The sequence below is a fragment of the Malus domestica genome, chromosome 05 (assembly GCF_042453785.1).
Source record: "Malus domestica chromosome 05, GDT2T_hap1".
In the NCBI taxonomy this organism is placed as follows: Eukaryota; Viridiplantae; Streptophyta; class Magnoliopsida; order Rosales; family Rosaceae; genus Malus; species Malus domestica.
The window spans coordinates 26,053,733-26,075,494 of record NC_091665.1 but is presented as its reverse complement, the minus strand read 5'-3'; the positions used below and the strand labels follow the sequence as shown (position 1 = coordinate 26,075,494).

At 38.6% G+C, this 21,762-nt stretch overlaps 4 protein-coding genes and 1 pseudogene across 7 annotated transcripts; 4 read left to right on the top strand and 1 right to left on the bottom strand.

The window, feature by feature from the left end:
• Positions 1 to 2,914: 2,914 nt before the first annotated feature.
• Positions 2,915 to 8,943, top strand: LOC103436192 (protein LAZ1-like). 4 transcript variants are annotated; one of them, XM_070822460.1, is made up of 9 exons: positions 2,915 to 3,059; positions 4,089 to 4,265; positions 4,368 to 4,424; positions 5,073 to 5,181; positions 5,892 to 6,076; positions 6,193 to 6,281; positions 6,988 to 7,249; positions 7,622 to 7,873; positions 8,291 to 8,943. In XM_070822460.1, the coding sequence occupies exons 2-9, from the start codon at positions 4,113 to 4,115 to the stop codon at positions 8,645 to 8,647; spliced, it is 1,464 nt and encodes a 487-aa protein (XP_070678561.1). In that variant the 5' UTR covers positions 2,915 to 3,059; positions 4,089 to 4,112; the 3' UTR covers positions 8,648 to 8,943. The 4 variants fall into 4 exon arrangements, with proteins under 4 accessions (XP_070678561.1, XP_008372839.2, XP_008372840.2 ...); XM_008374617.4 differs by having other exon boundaries at positions 2,920 to 3,059; positions 5,049 to 5,181; XM_008374618.4 differs by having other exon boundaries at positions 2,932 to 3,059; positions 3,997 to 4,265.
• A 493-nt stretch (positions 8,944 to 9,436) lies between these two features.
• Positions 9,437 to 11,135, bottom strand: LOC103436215 (uncharacterized; annotated as a pseudogene).
• Positions 11,136 to 11,655: 520 nt separating this feature from the next.
• Positions 11,656 to 14,389, top strand: LOC103436193 (SEC1 family transport protein SLY1-like). Its single transcript, XM_008374620.4, has 2 exons — positions 11,656 to 11,827; positions 12,162 to 14,389. The coding sequence occupies exons 1-2, from the start codon at positions 11,797 to 11,799 to the stop codon at positions 14,000 to 14,002; spliced, it is 1,872 nt and encodes a 623-aa protein (XP_008372842.3). The 5' UTR covers positions 11,656 to 11,796; the 3' UTR covers positions 14,003 to 14,389.
• A 203-nt stretch (positions 14,390 to 14,592) lies between these two features.
• On the top strand, positions 14,593 to 18,368 carry LOC103436194 (isocitrate dehydrogenase [NAD] regulatory subunit 1, mitochondrial). Its single transcript, XM_008374621.4, has 4 exons — positions 14,593 to 15,428; positions 15,505 to 15,744; positions 17,536 to 17,614; positions 17,850 to 18,368. The coding sequence occupies exons 1-4, from the start codon at positions 14,901 to 14,903 to the stop codon at positions 18,122 to 18,124; spliced, it is 1,122 nt and encodes a 373-aa protein (XP_008372843.3). The 5' UTR covers positions 14,593 to 14,900; the 3' UTR covers positions 18,125 to 18,368.
• A 618-nt stretch (positions 18,369 to 18,986) lies between these two features.
• LOC103436195 (cucurbitadienol 11-hydroxylase-like) lies at positions 18,987 to 20,945 on the top strand. The gene is made up of 5 exons (XM_070822461.1): positions 18,987 to 19,840; positions 19,932 to 20,010; positions 20,083 to 20,189; positions 20,332 to 20,459; positions 20,583 to 20,945. The coding sequence occupies exons 1-5, from the start codon at positions 19,805 to 19,807 to the stop codon at positions 20,677 to 20,679; spliced, it is 447 nt and encodes a 148-aa protein (XP_070678562.1). The 5' UTR covers positions 18,987 to 19,804; the 3' UTR covers positions 20,680 to 20,945.
• The last annotated feature ends 817 nt before the right edge of the window (positions 20,946 to 21,762 follow it).

The following is a 21,762-nucleotide window of genomic DNA, read 5'->3' as shown; positions in this document are numbered from 1 at the left end:
CCTTCATTTCTTTTTTCTTTTTTTTTTTCTTTTTTTTTATTGCTTTTTTTTCTTCTTCATTTTGTTATCTATGTTTGTGGTTCAGTTTTCTCCAATAGCTCACTATCATCGACAATGAAGAAATCAGCATTCCTTTGCCCTAAAACATAAAGAATGAAAAACAAAGAGGCAAGAAATCTCAAAGAGAAGAAAGAGGTAGATAATATATGAGTAACTAATGAGTAGGCATTATACATGGAAAACTGAAGCTTATCAAGCATGTGGTCTTGCAATGTGAAAATGCGTTTGAATGCATATAGTTTTAGCCACCCATTTGTATTCAAACAGTCATGATCAATCGAGTGTTGGACCATATAATCTCTGTGACAAATAAAATCTATTGGACCTATATATATATGGATCTGTTCAGTTCAGTTCAATCCAACCCAAATAAGAACCAAACTGAATAAATAACCAGTTTAATCCAATTTCATTTCGGTCCAATTAGTTTCTGAATATTTTCCTTCCTGATTTGACAAACATTCGAATTTGCATTTCCAATTTTTTTGTTTTAACTTTTTATTTATTTACTTATTTTTAATGCAATGATATAATTGAAGGAAAATGCCAAATTCATATAAAATGTCTAGCAAACTTCCTTGTTTACTAATAACATTTTCCAAATGCCAAATTTATATGAAAATAATTTACATCCATAAGGAAAATGATGGGATGCAGTACACCATGAGATGCATATATATGCTGCCGACCGTAAACTTGGGAGAAAAAACACTAGGATTTATACAGTTGTACAGAGGGATCGAATTCCAGAGAGTCCAGCGTCATTGCTGCATTTCATATTCTGCAGTTGGCAGCGGGACAAGAAAATAATAACATGATTATATCACATACATGTCAATAAACGATGAATCGTGGGGAAAATTAGCATATGTTACACAAGTGGTATTTCAGATAATCCGACATGGAGAAAATGATGCCGTCTTAAGACAAGTCAAAATGTATTGAATTTGGTCCAGCAATAAATTAGCCTACTGTTTTTTAATTTGCTAGCAAGATTAAAATCCAGAAAATAAAAAAACAATCACACTGAATTTTAGAGGCAGATATGGAGTGACAAAGTCCTATCCTTCTAACCATAATTCGAGAAGTAACCTCCACATGTGGCCTGAAGAAAAGATACTCGTTAAGCAACCAAGAACTGCGAAACAAGATGGGGTACAGTCTGACAGATTGGGCATTCTGTTTTGATTTTTCCCCGATCAACCAACCTAAACCTTTTATAGTTAATTATCAAAACATTGATGGGGTTCAAAGTCATATTTAGTAAGGCACTCACTGCAGTAAACAAACTGGTTGAGATCCAGAGTCACTCTGCCTTACTTAGCTGTATCAAATGAATTAAACAGACTACTGCAACAAAAAATGGCAAACAGCATCGTTAGTCTTCAGAATAGTAGATAGATTATATAAAAATATTCAAGATTGGTATTTGTCTAGCTTAATTAGATGCAAAACATCGGGTTTTGATAGTCAAAGGTTGTGCATGTGAGGATAATTTGTCTAAACTAACTTAGGAAATATGATGAGACTCATAAAATCTGAATTAAAAGTTTAAAACACCTTTTGTGAATTGAAACGCAACCTACCGAGCAGACTGCAAAAGTATCAAAGAGATATGAAGTCATCTAGTCTGCACAATAGCGATATCAAACCATCTCAATCCTTGAATAAAGCGTTTAGATTTCTCTTTTGGGGTATAATATTTGAGTAAATGAAGCTTTCATCATAGTAAACCGCCGGACAAGCAAAAGGATTACAATAGATCCGTATGTAAAGAAGCAAATCTTACAATCAACTGAACAGGAAGCACCACGTCCACTTTCTTGTTTCTTTATAGACAAAGTTGCATATCCTTGGTGGTGAAAGAAAACGATGCTACGGAACAAATTTCACAAGAAAACGTTGAGATTCTGAATTTCATCTTCAAAATCAAATTAGATGATATACCTCACAGACCGTGTAGAAAGCCGGAGTGTCCAGCAAGAAGTCGAATTTCACCAATGCCTGTCACAGTAGTTGAGCAATTGAGAGTTCAGATAAGAAATAGCATACAAGAGAGAGGCCAGAGGCCAGGAGGAACAACCTTCCTATTACACATGATTTATCAGCAATGTATCTAATTTCATAAAAAGTCCAAATTTTGTAAAAGATTATCAAGTGACGACTTTGATTGCATGGGAAAAAAATTAACAGCCTAATGTCTATGATGCACATTGAAGTGCACGAATTATAAAGAAAACATAAACCACTAACCATGGCTCAAAGCAGCTCACTTTATTACTAACAGCAAGAGCGCTCTGATTACCATCGAACCGTCGTCGTAAGTTAGAGGGAAGACAAAAATTGGGGATTTCGGGAAGATTAGAGCGGAGGGATTGCCGGAGAAGTACCTTGAGATGAAGCGCCGTGATGTTTCCGGCATGGGCCGAGTCGACTCGCGCGAACCACTCTCTCAGAGTCGTCGAGTTCTCCATTTTCTTTTTCCCTGTGAGCGTGACGTTGACTGACTCGGTGTTTCTCTCTTTTATTCAATTTTAAAATCTTCTTGAAACGCGGCCTTGCGCGCCGCTTCACACGGAGATTTTTTAACGTGACGGGTACACGGAGATTTTTTATTCAATTTTATATCACGTGTCATTATATAAATGGTGAAATATGTGTGCTAAAAAATTAATAACTTAAAAAATAAATTTTTTTACCATTTCTGTTAAAAAAACGTAATATACCATACGTGTTCTCGTCAATGAAAAATTTCTCGCTTCACACAGTTTTAGTGTTCTACATATTTACACTTTCACTTTCCTAAAAACAGAAAAGAAGACAAACATAGCCTTTCCGCTTATTCCGTTGGAACAAAGTGTCACGTGCCGCGTTCGTGTTAAGTTTCAGATGGGGTTTCTGTAATGCGAATTTCGTGAGGTTTCCAACTCTGATTTGATTCTCTCAGAAGAAAGGATCTCCTCTCTGGCTTTCTGGGCCAAGTCGACGTAGCTCTCTCTGTAAGTAATTTCTCACCCTTTTCTTCCATATTTACCCCCGCCGTAGTAAAATCGGATTTCTTTGGTTAAATTGATTGCGCCAATCAGCTTATCTGCTTTCAATTTCTTAATTCTCTGTTTGGTTGGTGGGAAAGTGTGGGAAAAATGATTTAAATTTACTTCCTTTTATGTTTTCCACTTCAATCTTCGGAGTAATTGTACCTAAATGAGCTGACTTTTGTTACAGTTTTTGTGGAATTCCGTCTTCTCTCTGTTATCTGATTGATCTAATTGATTTAAAATGTACATAAAAGGTGACCTGATTTTTGTTTTTTGCACTGTTGACTTCTGAACTGTTTAATTGGATTGGTTATCGAAAAAGCTGATTTTTTTTTTTTTAAAGAAAAATGATTCTTGAATGTACAATGTTGATGGGTTTTGATTGCTCATCTCAAAGACTGATAAATTCACTTTTGGGGGAACATGCCTAGCCTTTTTTCCTGTGCTGATTTGAGCTGCAAGTTTTGACTGAGTATGGTGTATGAGGGTTGGTCTGAATTGACGAGCATAGATTTTGCGTATGCAAATGTATACTAATTTAGGATTTTGAGCATTGTGGTGGTATGATCTCATGATAAAATGTCCAATAATATATGATTTTTTATTCTTTTGATTCGGTATCATGACTCAGTTGCAAGGTGCTAAACATCGTAGTTAAATACTTGCATGCTAATGGTTTGGTGTAATGGTAACTCATTTAGAGCTTAGGGAATGGTGATCTCAGAACAAATTATGGCATTAATTTTCGGTTTTCCATGCACCCTTTTACCGATTTTGTTTCTCTGTCAATCTGTCTTTTTTTACTACGCGAGAATAATCATATATTAAGTTGTGTGCTAGGTATTTATATAATTTGTACTCTCAATTTATGCTTATTATTCATCATCTGGGTGAACAGGTCCATATTCTGTTGTCTGTGGTGATTCACCACCTAATGCATATGTTTGTGATTTGATAATTCCATTATGCTGGCAATATTTGAGAATATAGGCTGGTCAGAAGGAAATACGGCTGATGAAGATAACACCATTTCTCGAATTCATTACCCAGTTGGCCTACACACCTCCTACGTGGGCAAGTCTAGTTTGTGGTGTATTTGTACTCATCACTCTCACCCTTTCAATTTATCTTGTATTTGAGCACCTTTCTGCATACAAAAATCCTGAGGTATTTATTCCATAGTGACATAAATTGTATTTAATATGCATGGTTCTATTGTAATGTTTATCTGGTGCATTTTTCACATTTTGGTTTGTGTGACCCTTTCAGGAGCAAAAGTTTTTAATTGGTGTTGTCCTCATGGTTCCGTGCTATGCAATAGAATCGGTAAGTTTTTATTTTTGTTTTTGAAATTTAATTTTGTTTGTATTTTTTTATTCAAGCCTCTCTTTGGGATTATAGGTAGAACATATATTAATCTTAAATGTCCTTTAAATATACTTTCTATAACCCACACTTGTTTTAGAGAATGGTTATTAGTGTAGATCATTAACAGCAAGTGTTAAATGGACAGAGGGGAGAGAAAGGGTAGGAAAAGTAGTTCAGGAAAAGAGAGGGTGGGGGGACTTATGGTGTTTGCGTCTGCACATATGACATGTGTGCCTGTGGTTCCCTATGAGAACCTTATGTGTAGTTTGTTGTTTAAACTTTAATGTGCATGGTAAACGGTGAGTTGAAATTTAACATACCAAAGATGATGAATTTTTCAATTGTGATTTGTTTTTGTTTGGTTCACAAACATCCATGCTTCTTTTGGACTCATTGGGAAGATAATGAGTTGAATATACATGTACTATTCATTAAGTTTCTGTTAATTTGGGAAGATTAAGTTCTTGTATTAGATTTGAAAGTGATCATTGTTTCTTACTATTGAATTTAGATGTACAGGTATGCCTGTGTTACAGACAGAAAAAGTACTCTTCCTCTGATATTTGGTATTTTTTTTTCCAGATTCTAATTTGGTGTTCTTTTCAGTTAGTATCTTTATTGAACCCTTCGATAAGCGTTTATTGTGAGATTCTACGGGATTGCTATGAATCCTTTGCCATGTATTGCTTTGGAAGGTACCTGGTTGCATGCTTGGGTATGTCCCTTTCAAGAACTTTTATGATGCCATTGTTTATCTATAGACACTTTAGCTAACATGCTCATTAAAATTCAATTTTGATGGGTTTGGAATGTCATAATCCATTAAATGGGTATTTGGATCTCAAACTTGAATTTCACAAAATCTTTGGAAGTATATGTTCATGTCTAATACATGGTTATTAAGCATTCATTGACAATCTTGTTCTGATTGTGGACAAGATTGCACTGTTCATGGCAGGATTGGCCTGTTGGCTGCAATGTGATAATAAATGTTCTTTGGCTGTTCTTGCATACACATTCAGCTCTCTCTCTCTCTCTCTCTCTCTCTCCATGCACAAATAAATCTATTCTGCATATGAGAATCTAACATCAGGGCCAATGTTAAAATTTGAAGTTTCCAGGGCCAATGCACAAACAAATAAATACCTGTTCTGCACAATGTTAAGGTTTTTAAGTGTTCAGGGCCAATCATATGACAATCATGTAGAATTATCACAGTTGCCATCTTTAACTTAGTGTATGTATGGTAGTTTCAAATAATCCTTGTTTGATGGGGTACATATCTATCCAGGATATTTTTCATTTGCAGTTTGTAGTCCTTTTGTTTTTAATAGATAAAGAAACTTCTTTACTTCCGTAGTTTATATTTATTCTGCTTTTGACATTATCCGTTTATATATATATATATTTTTTTCTCCTGCTAAGGTGGGGAAGAGAGGACTGTTGAATTCATGGAAAGGGAAGGACGTGCAAGTTCTAAGACTCCCCTATTAGAACACAGTTCTGAAATGAGAACTGTTAAGCATCCTTTTCCAATGAACTATATCTTGAAACCATGGAAACTTGGTCAATGGTTGTACCAAGTTGTCAAATTCGGAATTGTTCAGTATGTATGTTTACCATCACTTAGAGAATTTTTATTTTATTTTTTGTACTGGCTGTTGTTTTGTGTTCTCTAATTCCATTTCCCTTATATAACATAAATTCATTTTTTATTCTTGGACAGATGTTAATTAAGTCTCTCAGTGCTATTGTAGCAGTTATCCTTGAAGCTTTTGGTGTATACTGTGAAGGTGAATTTAAATGGGGATGTGGGTAAGACAATCTCAAATGATTATAGGAAAAGCATTTGTAATTTGAAATTATCATGTAATATATTTGATAGGATAAGTCTTTTTTTTTTGGCCCCTAAGAAGCTCTTTGAACTATTAAGTATTGAATTTCTCATGGAACTCTTGCATGTTACTCATACTGATTATGTATTGATTGTGTCAATTCGCATGTGAAGTAGATGCTCCTTAGGGACTTGTAAGTTTGGGTTATATGTTGTATACCTAGAAATGAATCTTCAGGAATTCTGCATGTTGAAATAACCTCTAAAATCTCGCTAAACACACTGTAGATGGTGGTTAACATATGATAGCTCATTTTTTTTTGCCTATTGCAATGTGTACGGGTTTGTCAATTGATAGAGACGCTAAATGGTCACGTGATCTTGCGTTAGTTCTTTTAAAGTATGTATTTCAAAAACAAGCAGGAGAGGCCTGTCAAGACCTCAGTTTCCGTAGCCATAGCCTCTTTCTTTGAACCTTTGACTTATGTTATGGTATCAGAGCTTGTGGGATTTTGCCAATTACTTCTTCTGTTTGAAGTGCTCGCGATATTTTGACTTATCAATTTTCCTTCTTACTATTCTGTTGATGCCCTACATATCTCGTTCTCCTACAAAAGAATTGGATAAATATTAATGAAGTTTAACTCATAAAGGAATCTCAACATCATAATTTTCTTGTGCTTGCAGGTATCCTTATATTGCGGTGGTTCTGAATTTTAGTCAGTCATGGGCTTTGTACTGTCTTGTTCAGTTTTACGCTGTTACAAAAGATGAACTAGCTCGCATAAAACCATTAGCCAAGTTTTTGACATTTAAATCAATTGTGTTTTTGACATGGTGGCAAGGTGTGGCAATTGCTCTTCTCTATGCCTTGGGTTTGTTCAAAAGCCCTATAGCTGAAGGCTTGCAGTTTAAGACAAGTGTTCAAGACTTCATCGTTTCTATAGAGGTAGAATCTTTCGTTGGGTAACACAGTTTGCATGCCATAATTGTGTCTTTTCACTCGATATTTACTGTCGTAGTCTTTTAAATGGTAATTTATTCTTCCATTGAAACTTTACGAGTTGATGTGGTCTTGAGAGATTATTATTCCTCATCTGAAGGTGTTGCTATAAAATTAAGGGTTGATCGGTCGACAAAATCATGACTAATAGTTTTTTTCTTCTCAATTCTCATTTTATTCTGCTATTAGTATTCTGTATTACACTGTCTTACATTTCTCACTAATGTTATGTAGGTTACCCGACAAAAGATTTATTCATTTTACCATCTTTATGCAACATATTTTAGTTTGACAGTTCTGCGTTTTCACCCTGCACAGATGGGCATTGCTTCGGTTGTTCACCTATATGTTTTTCCTGCCAAACCTTATGAGATGATGGGAGATCGTTTCCCTGGAACTGTTTCTGTTCTTGGAGACTATGTATCGGCTGACTGTCCTTTGGATCCGGAGGAGGTTAGGGACAGTGAACGCCCCACAAAGCTACGCCTCCCCACTCCTAACATTGATGTCAAGAGCGGCATGACCATCAGAGAGAGTGTTCGGGACGTTTTTATTGGTGGCGGGGGATATGTAAGTATCTATTTAGTTGTACATTATGTCAAAAAACATTGGAACATAGCTTCTGTTGAAAGGGTTATTTTGATATATATTAAAACAACTAGTGTTACACCTTGGTATGGCCAATAAGATTTGTAGATTGCTGTTGATATTGGATGTGCACTGTAAAACACTGAAAACATGTGTAAATTGCGAAGGCTGCTAGTTGATGTCTGTGGTTAGGTGATAACTGTTTGTAGAAAAGAACGGATGCGAACGTTTCAGATTGAAACTGTTCTTTTTTTTTTTTTTTCTCTAATATGTTTCAATACGTCCAACCATCTTTTGAACTGAAAGATAGTTGGTATCTACATGAAACCAGTTGATCGTGGGTCATGGTGTAGGCTTTTTTAGTTTGGGTTCTGAATCTGCTCTTTGCCTCGAATACAGATTGTGCAAGATGTGAAGTTCACAGTAACACAGGCAGTGGAGCCGGTAGAGAAGGGGTTCACCAGGTTCAACGAGAAGCTACACAAGATCTCCCAAAACATTAAGAAACATGACAAGGAGAAACGAAAGACAAGGGATGACAGTTGTATATCCACGTCACCTACACGGAAGGTGATTCGTGGGATAGACGACCCTCTCTTGAATGGAAGCATGAGTGACAGTGGGGTTGCAAGGGTAAAGAGGCCTCATCGCCGCAAATCTGCATCTACTAGTGCAGAAAGCGGTGGAGAGAGCAGTAGTGATCAGAGTTATGGTGGGTTTCAGGTAAGAGGCCGTCGGTGGGTAACCAAAGACTGATGAAAGGTCATGGCTATCGTCTCATTGGATGCTGTGGCCTGTGGGTTTTGTCCATTGTTATTTGCTCAGCGATATTTTCATCTGAAGCTGTTGCCTTTTTCCTTTTTTCGTTCTTTTTGATTCATAGAGGATGGCGAGAACTGTCGCCTCGGAGCCACTTTTTTGTTAGGGGCGTAAAAAATGTAAATGGTATCAAAGTTAGAGGAAATATTTTGTTAGGGTATGTAATTTACGCATTTACGTTGAGGACAGTAATTGTAACAGCTGAAATCAAAATTCATCTTTTTGTTAGAAAAGGTGACTCAATCTCTTACCTTTTGTTCTCTGTCATATGCAAGAGCTGCAATTTTAATCTCAAGGACTATAAGTTTATCTTGGTCAAGTAAATAAACTAGCCTCCAAGTAGGATTAGAGGTCCTAATTGTATTTGTATTTTCTTCATTTGATTTTCACACCGAAAAATTTCTCCTAATGAGAGTCGGCCCCGTGAGAGGCAAGGGCCTGGAGTAGTCATCTACCTCCGGCCCCCAATTCTCAAGCATTGTCCAAAAATGGTCGATCAAGGCAAAGCCTCCGTGATGAGTTGTACATATCACCGAAGTTTGAACAAATCTGATCGTAAATGTGGCGAGCAACGAAAAATTTCAAAGTGATGGCAAACATGCTCTGAATTAGCTCATGCCATGTATATACTTCATTTAATCCTTTTCAATTACCACTAACACTATCCATAATTTTAGTTTTTGACAAACTACAAACGAAAGATGAAAGTTTCTTCAGAGATGATACTTATATCACTGCCCGGAGCTCTGCAGTAAGCAGGGAAAATTTCCGGTGCTGTGATAAGATGGGAGGGGTTCAAACTGCTTGAATTCTTGATGACAGATCAGTGTGACTGGATCCTGCGTTTAGCTTGGCAGCATTGAGTATCGTCAGCAAGATTTGTAGGGTATCGCCGTGACTAACAACTAAGATCGTGCACCTGTAGATTGAACAAACACATATAACAGACATAGTCACACTTAGATAGCACGCAAGCAAGAAAAGGTATGATTTAATTTAACCTTATGGCAGTTAAAAGAGGAAAGCCGTGACACAGCTGGATAAACCGATGGTCTTGTACAACTAACAGAAAAAACCTCTTAACTGAGAAACTGAATTGAATAATCTCTCAAGAACCGCAAACAAACTGAGTAATTACAGCTACAAGTGTTTCATCCTTATTTTTGAATTCTTAAGGTCGACGGATGTTTCTTTTTTCTTTAAGTAGAAATTATTCGGAAATAGGTTTTTTGAGTTCTGCAGCCACAACTAGACATTTTATTTCATGTCTCTGCAATGCCAATGCGCCTGATGATCTGCAATGTAGAGCATAAGAATAAGATGTTTCTATAATTAAGATAGATGTATTGCAAACATGACTACAATGCAGGAATAGAAAACGCGTATTTATACACACACCCTTGAAATTGTGACTCCATAGTTTCCATTGCTTCCGCAAGTCTGCACGCAACATCATCGATGCTTTCTCCTCCCTCTGCCGGCCTCATTAGTGGATCTTTCTCATCAAGAGCCCATATGTCGTGATACTATCAGCAAAAGGGAGAACAGAATTACGACAGATGATCATAATAAGTTTGCACCTCCTATAAACCCAACAATATAGACAAAGCCTTCAATCTGCCACTTTAATCAGTGAAAAAACTACACCAACACCAATTGACTTACTTTATCGTGTGACATGAGTCATACGAAGGACCAAAGAAGCGTTGACAAAGATTTTCCATCACCTGTCCAGAAAACCAACAAACGGAAAAAAATCACTGGTTAAAAATCTAAAGTAGTCTTGACCACTGTAGTGTAGTTACATTCGTTACATAACCGATCACCCGCGCTTATGTCGAGCAGAAACCAACCAAGCTAGCGTTCCTTTTGGCGGTTTTCCGAGGACTATCTTACCTTGCATTGTGCACCCTCAAATGGAATGTTCAAGACAGATGCAACAACTTGAGCAGTGTGAGTTGTTCTCGAAAACGAGGAGTAGCAAATCCGAACAATATCATGTGGTATGCTGTTTTCCTCAAGCAGCTGCACATTTACAAACTACTCAAACTCCCATTTCTTTGTTTCCATCGACATTCCGGTTTTCGGTTAAATCTTCCACCCTACCAATTTGCAGTCTCTAATTCACATTTCCTAACTTCCATGAATTTTGCAGACATAAAGATTCATACTTTTTGAAATCTTAAAGCACAAAATAATACATTGTGGAATGACTGTCCAGCTGATTGTGCCTGACTTACACCTTCTGGCGCCAATTGATACTCTGGGCGGGTACCATTTTCCTGCGTCAAATTCTAAATATTCAAAAACTGCAGGGCCCAACAAGTAGTTAAGGAAAATTGAGGGGGGAAAGAGAAAAAACAACCATGGAAGAAACAATGATGCCTCTCTCATTTGGGAGAAATTTTTCATTGTGATCGTAACACGAGTGTTACACCACGTGTTTTTATATAAATAATGAGAAATTTTATTTTTTAATTTCTTAACTTTTTAACACATATATCATACCAATTGTATAATGACACGTGGTGTACCATCCCGCATTCCAATCACACTAAAGAATCTCTTCTCATTCGGAACGCTCCACTTACGTGTATGTTGTTTTATTGGTGGGCATCAACAACCGAACAGGATTCCCTCCGGATCCAAAAAATCTCAGCCTAAAGATCAAATGATCCGGATCATTGAAATTTGATCCAACGGCTACAAACAGGGCCATCTAAAAATTATAATAATTATAGCCGTTGGATCAAATTTCAATAATCTGAATCATTTGATCCTTGGCTCAGTTCCTTTAGGTCTGAAGAGGATCCGATTCCATCAACGACATCCCATTGGTCAGCAATCCGTGGTCAACCAACGAAATAGTCTTAATTTTGTTTCACATGACGTGGCGATATCCCATTAGATACAGTATATATCTTCATCTGGTAACGGTTGTAGACGAACGACATATTTTTTAATTCGCAGAGACCCACACATTTGCAGAGCTGTTTGGAAATTTATAAAATTAGAAGCGAACAGAAAATTTCTTGTGAGTGTGAATCTGTGAGTCTTTGCGGCCGGAGGACGTAGATTTCACGGCCATGGCGCTTAATCTGCGGCAGAGGCAAACAGGTAAAATTACTCTTTTGCTCATTTAGTGTCTCTCTCCAGATCTCTCTGCTTCAATCAAACCAAGGAAGCAAAAATTGAAAAATACTAGATTGAATCGATAACCCATTTAGCTAATAGAGAAAATCCAGATGAATTATTACCGGTATTACTATTATAATTGATGAAATGTGTTTATTTTTTTGTGGGTTTTGTGTGTTGAGTTTGATCTGTGATATTGGTTTAAGAGCTGTGACGAAATTTCATTTCATTTGCTCGATTGGGTTTGTTTAATTCTGCATAATTGTTCAGGGTTTTGTGTAAATTATTGATTTTGATCTGTGGTTTCTGGATCCAGAATGTATTACCCGCATGCTGAATCTGAACCAACCCGTTAATGCAACCGGTATGGCCAATGAAGAGGTCTATAAGATCTTGATCTATGATAAGTTTTGCCAAAACATACTCTCCCCGTTGATCCATGTCAAGGACCTTCGTAAGCACGGTGTGACCCTGTACTTCCTGATTGACAAGGACCGAAAACCCGTTCATGATGTGCCTGCTGTCTACTTTGTCCAACCCAGCCATTCCAACATTCAGAGGATCATTGCTGACACTTCGAACTCGCTGTATGATAGCTTCCATCTGAACTTCTCGTCCTTGATTCCCCGCCCACTGCTCGAGGATCTGGCATCTGGGACTTTGAATTCAGATTCGATTCATCGGATTTCAAAGGTGCATGATCAGTATTTGGAGTTTGTGACACTGGAAGATAATTTGTTCTCGTTGGCACAGAAGAACACTTATGTTCAGTTAAATGATCCCAAGGCAGGGGACCGTGAGATTGAGGAGATTATTGAAAAGATAGTTGGTGGCTTGTTCTGCGTTTTGGCTACTCTTGCTGTTGTGCCAATTATCAGGTGCCCTCGTGGTGGTCCAGCTGAGATGGTAGCATCAGCATTGGATCAGAGACTTCGTGACCACTTGTTGTCGAAGAACAATCTGTTTACTGAAGGTGGAAACTTTGCGAGCTCTTTCCAGCGCCCCATATTGTGTATATTTGACCGTAATTTTGAGTTATCTGTGGGAATACAGCATGATTTTAGGTACCGGCCCTTGGTGCATGATATTCTTGGATTGAAGCTTAATAGGTTGAATGTTCAAGGTGAAAAGGGTGGGATGAAGTCGTATGAGTTAGATAGCTCAGATCCCTTTTGGGTAGCAAATGGGTCTCTAGAATTTCCGGAAGTAGCAGTAGAGATTGAGACCCAATTGAATAAGTATAAGAGGGATGTTGATGAGGTCAATAGACGAACTGGTGGGAATGATGGAGCTGAATTTGATGGGACAGACATGATTGGGAACACAAAACATTTGATGAGTGCAGTGAACTCATTGCCAGAGTTGACTGCGCGGAAGCAGGTGATTGATAAGCACACCAACATTGCAACTGTGTTGTTGAGTGAGATCAAAGAGAGACTGCTCAATTCTTTTGCTAAAAAGGAGTATGACATGATGGTTAGAGGAGGCATTGATCGCAGCGAACTTTTAGGTGTGCTTAGAGGGAAAGGGAGTAAGATGGATAAGCTGCGGTTTTCTATCATGTACCTTATTTCTTCTGAAACCATTAATCAACAAGAAGTGGAAGCAGTGGAAGCAGCCCTCAGGGAATCTGAGGTTGATACCAGTGCATTTCAGTATGTGAAGAAGATCAAGGCGCTGAATGTCTCACTGGCATCAGCAAATTCTGCTAGCAGAAGTAACATAGTCGATTGGGCAGAGAAACTTTATGGGCAATCAATAAGCGCCGTGACAGCAGGTGTGAAAAATCTTTTATCCAATGATAGGCAGCTAGCACTAACAAGAACAGTGGAGGCCTTGGTGGAGGGGAGGCTGAATCCAGAAATTGATTCCTATCTTGTGTTTGATCCTCGTGCTCCGAAGTCAAGCTCAGGAATAGGTAGCAGCCATTTAAAAGGACCTTTCAAAGAAGCTATCGTCTTCATGATTGGAGGTGGTAATTATGTGGAGTACGGGAGCCTACAAGAGCTTGCGCAGCGTCAGCAACCTGTCAAGCATGTTATATACGGAACAACAGAAATACTCACAGGTCAGGAGTTTGTGGAGCAGCTCGCAGTACTGGGGCAAAAAATGGGATTGGGTGGTGCTCCTACTCCTCCTCCTGCTTCAACTCATTGATACGTAAATCCTGCAGTTTAGTTGTTATTTACGCCTGATAGAAGATGATTGTGAGAAGCTAAGAAACCATGTGGATGAATCTGTATAAAGTTGTTGCATGTTTTTGGTCTACAAAGGACTGCTATGCTCTGTGGATTTATTTGTAAGGTCTGCACGGTGGTTCCATACGAGATTCATCAACTTTCTATCGGGATCAAGAAGAAACCGGTTTTAAATTTTGTTATAACCAGAAGTTTTCAGAATCGCATACTTTTGTGTTTCATTGATGTGTAAGTTCTATGGTTGGAAGATGAGTTTACTGATCTTACCTTTTAATTTTTGTTGATGTTTCTCTAAAAACTGAACTTTGTAATATGATATGTTAATTTTTATTGGTGTTTCTCTAAAGACGAATTTTTAATGATCTTACTCTTCTTTATTTCTAGTAATTGAAGTTAATAAATCAAATGAAAACAACGAAAATGATTAAACAAATGAGATGACGGGCATTTCCCTTTAGTTTACTTTTTATTAAAAATATATAGAAAATACAATAAAGATTGTAGGCTTGAATAAGGATATAGGAGGGTGAAGAGAATAGTGTGGAAGAAATGCATTTGAAATGGTACACAAAAGTGAGAGGTCTTAAATTCTCTCATTTTATTTTCGTTCTCTTCCCTCTCTTTCTTTCACACTTCAGTTATTACGACAATATGACAAAGTCAGACCTAGTCCACCCAGAAATGCGAATTAGAGCGTGGCATTATTGCAAAAAGGTCCTCCAACTTCCTCATATTTTCCGATTCCCCGCCCTAGTCATTCACCCGCTCAACTTCAACTCCTCTGCAGCTAAAGTCGACCCTTGGCAAATCCGACAACCTACTCCGTCCAGAAAAACCCAAAACCCTAACCCTCGGCCATGGCCCGCCGGACCCTCCCGATCTTTAAAAACCTCACACAGCGCCCCACGCCGGCACCATTCCTTCCCAAATCCGACCCGAACACCCGATCCGTCACCTACATGCCCCGACCCGGCGACGGTGCCCCGCGGCCCGTAACCCTGATCCCCGGCGACGGAATCGGCCCGCTTGTCACCAACGCCGTCGAGCAAGTCATGGAAGCGATGCACGCCCCCGTGTACTTCGAGCGCTACGACGTCCACGGCGACATGAAGCGGGTCCCGCCGGAGGTGATCGAGTCGATCCGGAAAAACAAGGTGTGCTTGAAGGGCGGGCTGAAGACTCCGGTGGGCGGCGGCGTGAGCTCGCTCAACGTGCAGCTGAGAAAAGAGCTCGACCTGTACGCTTCGCTAGTAAACTGCTTCAACCTCCCCGGCCTCCCCACCCGCCACGAGAACGTGGACATTGTCGTAATTAGAGAGAACACCGAGGGCGAATACGCCGGGCTCGAGCACGAGGTTGTCCCTGGCGTCGTTGAGAGCCTCAAGGTAATCAAAAAACCCAAAATTCAATCTTTAGCTCTGCAGTTTTGTGAAAATTGGGAGTTGATTGTGAATGTGTTAGGTGATCACCAAGTTCTGCTCGGAGCGAATCGCGAAGTACGCTTTCGAGTATTCCTATTTGAACAACAGGAAGAAGGTGACTGCTGTGCACAAAGCCAACATTATGAAGCTGGCTGATGGGTTGTTCCTGGAGTCCTGCAGAGAGGTTGCTACAAAGTACCCAAGTATTAATTACAATGAAATCATTGTGGACAATTGCTGTATGCAACTCGTTTCGAAGCCCGAGCAATTTGATGTGATGGTAATGCGACTTCAGCTCAGAATTCTGTTTTGTGAATATGGTTTCAGCTCTGTTTTGTGAATATGGTTTTTATATGTGGAGTGTGGATGTGTTCGTGGCATGATTAAAGTTTTATTTTTTGCTTCTTCTTTGACCAAGTGTGGATAATTTGGTTTAATTTTGGACTTGGTCTGACATCGGTTACTAGGATTTTGTTTGGCAGATGTGTTTGCCTAGTGATTGGGAGTTTGTTTAGCAGATGTGTTTGCCTAGTGATTAGGAGTTTGTTTAGCAACAAATTCTGTCCTTCTCTCTTGTATTTAAGAGCTTGGAATAACTAATAAGACGTTAGTTAAAAAATGCATTGGAATAGACTTGCTGCCTAGATGGGGCGGCTGCCAAGTAATTTAATTTTCATCTCACCCTTTTCTATTTTCCTTTTATGCTTTAGCAAAGACATCTTGAACTTGGGTTGATTCGATTTTAAGCAAAGTTCAGGTTTCTTGGAATGATAATCTGCGACTAGGAATTATTGGAAATACTTGGTTGACTGCAGTTGACTGGATTGTGATGAATTTGCAATTACTGGTATTCACCTTTAAATATTCTTTGGATGTTGAAATGATGCCAATATGAAAAGGTTTCAAGCTTTGGAGTTTCTGTGATCTGAATGGTGAATTTGTGAGATGTATCTATGATTTGAATTGTGAAAACCATTTCTAATGTTTAGTCAAGAAGTGGTTCTATTCTTATCTTCTTATATGCTTCAGATCGGGTTTGACCTGAAATACAAAGGCTGGATATAAGATGAAATATTAGGTGCTTGTGACATGTCAGAATAGTCTGTTGAGAATCTTGCAAAGGCTCATACGCCAACTGATGATGCAAATTAGAGATTCTCTTTTACTATTAGTTTTGGTTTGAAGAAATTATGTATTTTAAGTGGAGAATTACTTCATAGCTTGGGCTTGTCAACCTTATTGGTGCCTAAAAACCGGCCAGCATTGAGCTACACTTTGGGCTAGGAGGTCTTGTAGGTATTTTGCTATTGTGATGACCTATGAAGAAGTAAAAGAGTAAATGGAAAAGAGTTTGAGAGTTTAAAACCTGTGAGTCACATCAAAACATTGACTGAGTTTTTTGAGTCTGATGTCTATGTGGAATTGATGAGGTAGGTCGAGAAGTAAGCATAGAAGGATAGTAATGCTCTATTTAAAGCCGGGAAAAGATGAACAATCTGGATGTGCTCAAGTGAAATATCAGCCTGGATTCATATAGTTGAATAAAACACGAATAGTCCAATAGTCTGTTCATACCTTGTTTCCTAATGTGAATTCCTAGTTCTGCTGTTTTAACTTGGATCAAAATCTTGTTCTTCTTGTGTTTCTAATGAGTTTGCTTCTTGTCTCATATGTTGATCATGAACTTGGTTTTTCTATTCCTTGGGAGCTGGTGGGGAGGGTAAATTGAATCTAGGACTTGGTATTTGCCCTTGTAATCTGGGTTCCAAATGGGAAGTATCCTTTCCACAAAATGGTAAGACTGTTCATGTGGCACTTCCCAGACCCCACACTGGCAAAAGGCTCTGATTATTAGATCATCTTGCATTTAGAAAACGTATTGATCTGGGCCCAACACTCAGCTTCGGATGTTTCATGCTTGCTCTTGATTTTAGCCAAAAGACCTGTCTATGTCATTGAGCTAAAAATGAGTTGTCTATTGAAATTTAAAATAGATGTTTGCCTGGTTTCGAACTTCTATGTGCTACTTTTTTTCCTGTCCCATTTACAGAGGTTGTTTCATGTCTTGCAGGTCACTCCCAATCTTTATGGAAATCTAGTGGCAAATACGGCAGCTGGTATTGCTGGAGGCACTGGTGTCATGCCAGGAGGTAGAAACTCTTGTTTAATTTAATTGATTAAATTATGCTGCCAGGCCTTGCAAATTTTATACCGATTGTTTAAGTTGTGTTTTTTTATTAACACCATCATGATATATCAACTTCACCCCTTGATAGAAGAAAGATCATTTGCTAGCTTTAAGCGCTGAACCCCACTTATAATATATCTTGTTCTTGTAGTCGGTTTCTTCTAAACAGTGCCTCATTATCTCTTTGGTAACTACAGGAAATGTGGGTGCTGATCACGCTGTTTTTGAGCAAGGTGCTTCGGCAGGAAATGTCGGAAATGAAAAGTTGTGGGAGCAAAAGAAGGCCAATCCAGTTGCTTTGCTTCTATCATCAGCAATGATGTTGAGGCATCTCCAGTTTCCTTCATTCGCTGATCGACTTGAAACAGCGGTGAAGCGAGTAATATTAGAAGGCAAGTACCGGACAAAAGATCTCGGAGGAGTCAGCACTACCCAAGAGGTCGTTGATGCCGTAATTGGTAAACTGGACTGATTGACGGGGAACATGTCAATTGCGTTTACCTGGGCTATACTTCATACTGTTGATTACACAGCGTTCTCACATGGTCTGTTTTGTAATGGTTTCTTCTACACCGTTGGTAGGTTATCCTGCATCTGTCGAAATGCAATATTAATTTTTTTCCATTTTCGGGAATAATCGGAATTGATCCTAATAGCCATTCAGTAATAAAGAATGTGTAAGAGTCCCACTGTTTAAAGTTTTCGATATGATGAAACCTCGCTTCGCTTTTTCTTCCCAGAATTTCTAATTTGTCTAGCTTTTGTTATGTGGCCTGAGATTGGGTTGAGCATAATACAGCTATCATTAACCTGGGGACGGTGTCATTACAATCATACAGAATTCTACTGTTAAGGCTAATGCCTCAAATCGTATTGTAAACGATGGAAGGCACCTTCGTAGGCAAAGGCACAGGCAAACCTGCACCGGCTAGTGCATCCAAAACTGTACACGTTACCATTTCTTGTTAAAGATCAACACCAGCCCATTAAACCCAGCCCATGGTGAGGTGCAAGGGAACTAGATTGTTCTAGTTCAAACATGCATGGGATTGTTCTAGAAGATTCTAGCAAGCAATCACCGACACATGGCATCGACAAGACGTGAAGTGACAACCAAACAAGAAGTATCTTAGAATAGTGTGTGGTGTGACATAAAGTTGTAAAGTACAAGTATGACTAAAGTAAAGTGTGATGAGTTGTAAAGGGAGATTCCCCACCATTATTGTAGAAAAGGGACAAAAGAGGATGATACGTCGTGTCTCCTAAGTGAGATTCGGGAGACTTCCTCCGTGGCCTATAAATAGGTGTGATTGTGCTTTGTATTCCTCAGACTTAGTTGAGCATTCATACTTGGTTCACCAAGCATTGTAAGATACTTGATATCAATAAAGAGAGCTTGTTTGTATAACCTTCCTTGTCTAGGTATCTATTCTAGCTTGAGTCATCGTAGAGAGTAGCGATCCTGTTGTATAATGGTCGTACTGGTAGAAAGAATGTCTATGGGTAAGGGAGTCTATGAGCGAACATAGAAGAGGCTTTATAAGCTTGTGATTGAAAAGTTCCTGATGCTGACATGAATGAGGCTTGTGTGGGAATCCAACAGCTTCTAAGAAGGCATATGCTGTGTGTAGTAGATATGGAGGCACCAGTATCTACTAACGCAGTGATTACAACAGGGCCTTCATTTGGTGGAGTTATTATCAGGCAAATGCGTGGCCTGAATGAATCTCCCAGATTGTAAGTTGCCTGGATGGGTAAGACTGCTTCTTCATCAATCATCTGATGAACAATTTAATGACTCTGATGAAGAAGAAAGAAAACTTCCGCTTGAATGTTGTGCTTATGTTCCAAATAAGTTACAGGAATGAGAACATCATTTCGCAAAGCTGCCATACAAGCAAGGATGGAAAATGCCTCACCAGACTGCATCACATCCAGAAATGCCTAATGACGAAGAACTATGGAAGGAAGAGATCAACTCCCTGTTGCAATTAGGGTTGATCAGACCATCCAAGTCCCCATGGGCAAGTTAGGCATTCTATTTATATATTGAAATGTTCCCATCTTCTCTATGTCAGACTATAATTAGTTATCATCAGGCTGAGCATGAGGTGCTTCTAAAAAATAGAGAAGACCAAAATTCTGCACTTGCATGGGACGATATAAATCGATGAATTTTACCCTTCAAGTTAGTTCTTTGAGCTCAACATGTTTTGTTCTACCTTGAACAGTAGTATATATATGAGTGTTATAACTTGCTGGACTTTGGAAAAATACAGGTTATCAATGAAACTCTTAGGCTGAATAACGCTATGCCAGGCTTGTTTCGTAAAGCAGTGAAAGATATCCCAGTAAAGGGTAAGTCCTCAATTTCAAATTGGTTAGGCCCTTTGTTAATTCATACATAAAAATACTTGTAATGCTTTGAAGGAAACACAATACCAGCTGGCTGGACGATTTTGCTTGTTACCCATGCTCTTCATTTAACTTCCAACACATTCAAGGATCACTTGGAGTTCAATCCATGGCGTTGGAAGGTACGCATCTGTCTTTCAAACTTGAGTATACCAGTGCCTTTTTTTTCAAATAACTTCCATTTTTGGAAGAATCTGATCACGATCACAAAGCTATCTGACAGCTAACTTTGTTTATGCATATTTATGTTTTGTATGGAATTAGGACCTTGACTCCCTTGTTATATCTAAGAACTTCATGCCGTTTGGTGGCGGATTAAGGCAATGTGCAGGGGCTGAGTTCAGCAGAGCGTACTTGTCCACCTTTCTCCATGTTTTGCTTACCAAATATAGGTATATTTCAGCACTCCCCTCTAATTTTAATCTCACTATCTCACCAGAGGTAGCAAATCTAGTGTGTGCCTACATGGTTTTTGACAGAGCTTAAATCATCTTATCAATTTCTTCTGTTCATAGGTGGACAACAATCATCAAAGGCGCACGCATTTCTGGAGGGCCTATGTTGGCATTCGGGGATGGCACTCACATTAAGTTCTCGGAGAAGAAAAACTGAGATATTTTCTCTTGGAGTAGTAATCTATATAAGGAACAATATTACCAGTGAACCAAAGGTATGCAAGTGTCTTGGGTTGAGTCGCCGACAATATTGCTTTCTTTAAGACGTTTCGCGGCCCTGCCCAAGTGCATGCATATTCAATGCCTTGCCGTCCCCAGGATAAAACAGCCCAGGATTCCCTCTGTCTAGACCCTGGAAGATCCGAAAACAATCACCCTCTTTGTTACTTAGAAAACTCAAATATTCACAGCAAATGTTTCTTAGTTTTTTCTGTGTATAACACTAACGTAAAACCCAAATATATATAGCCAAAAACTAGGAGTTTTAACGTTGGAAAGTTGAGGGATAAGTGGCCAAGAATCCGGCCACCAAATCAGGAACAAATCAAAATAGTTGAGGAAGAATAAGTCTCCCACTTGAAACAATATCTTATCTGATGAAGCAAATATTTTCTCCTCAAAATTAGGAAGCCAACGCCTTCCTCAAAACTAAAACATTAAAGCTAAGTCTCTTTTTTTTAATAAACACAATATCGCAACATTTTCCGAAGTCAGTTTGTGGAAAATGATCAGACACATGTCTTGATGTACCTACGATTAAGATAGGATGTGCAATATGTTATACAGCGAAACGATGTAAAATCTGAAACATGTAGTTGGAATAACTTAGGGCTGGCCCTAGACAGGTAGGTGCTGTGCTAGAATAGTTAAAGGGCCGGCCCTCCAGTTATCGAATATGATTCGATGTCAAAATTTTTAAACGTTTATTAATGGAAGTTTTAACAAAACACTTCAGTTACTGTTCACTTTTAATGAAAAATCACATTTTTACCCTTAACTGACACTATTCACTATACCTTTAAAAAGGGCTTTTCGTTAAAAGAGAAGTTTTTTTAGACTTTTCGTTAGTTTTCCTTTTACTAGGAGTTTTAACAAAACACTCCCGGTACTGTTCACTTTTATTAAATAGGAAATAGTAAAGTTCTTTATTCTTATTATCGGAAAGGACTGTTTGTATTAAATTTTTTCTTTGGGCCTCGGGTGTCCATATTTCCTAGAGAAGCTACATATCTACCATGTG

Coding starts and splice junctions, on each gene's coding strand:
- LOC103436193 (XM_008374620.4), top strand. CDS start 11,797: ATGGCGCTTAATCTGCGGCAGAGGCAAACAG. Junction 11,828..12,161: donor TCTGCGGCAGAGGCAAACAG/GTAAAATTACTC, acceptor TTCTGGATCCAG/AATGTATTACCCGCATGCTG.
- LOC103436194 (XM_008374621.4), top strand. CDS start 14,901: ATGGCCCGCCGGACCCTCCCGATCTTTAAAAACCTCACACAGCGCCCC. Junction 15,429..15,504: donor GCGTCGTTGAGAGCCTCAAG/GTAATCAAAAAA, acceptor TGAATGTGTTAG/GTGATCACCAAGTTCTGCTC. Junction 17,615..17,849: donor CACTGGTGTCATGCCAGGAG/GTAGAAACTCTT, acceptor TGGTAACTACAG/GAAATGTGGGTGCTGATCAC.
- LOC103436195 (XM_070822461.1), top strand. CDS start 19,805: ATGGGACGATATAAATCGATGAATTTTACCCTTCAA. Junction 20,011..20,082: donor GAAAGATATCCCAGTAAAGG/GTAAGTCCTCAA, acceptor AATGCTTTGAAG/GAAACACAATACCAGCTGGC. Junction 20,460..20,582: donor GTTTTGCTTACCAAATATAG/GTATATTTCAGC, acceptor TTCTGTTCATAG/GTGGACAACAATCATCAAAG.
- LOC103436192 (XM_008374617.4), top strand. CDS start 4,113: ATGAAGATAACACCATTTCTCGAATTCATTACCCAGTTGGCCTACACA. Junction 4,266..4,367: donor CTGCATACAAAAATCCTGAG/GTATTTATTCCA, acceptor TGACCCTTTCAG/GAGCAAAAGTTTTTAATTGG. Junction 4,425..5,048: donor CGTGCTATGCAATAGAATCG/GTAAGTTTTTAT, acceptor TTTTTTTTCCAG/ATTCTAATTTGGTGTTCTTT.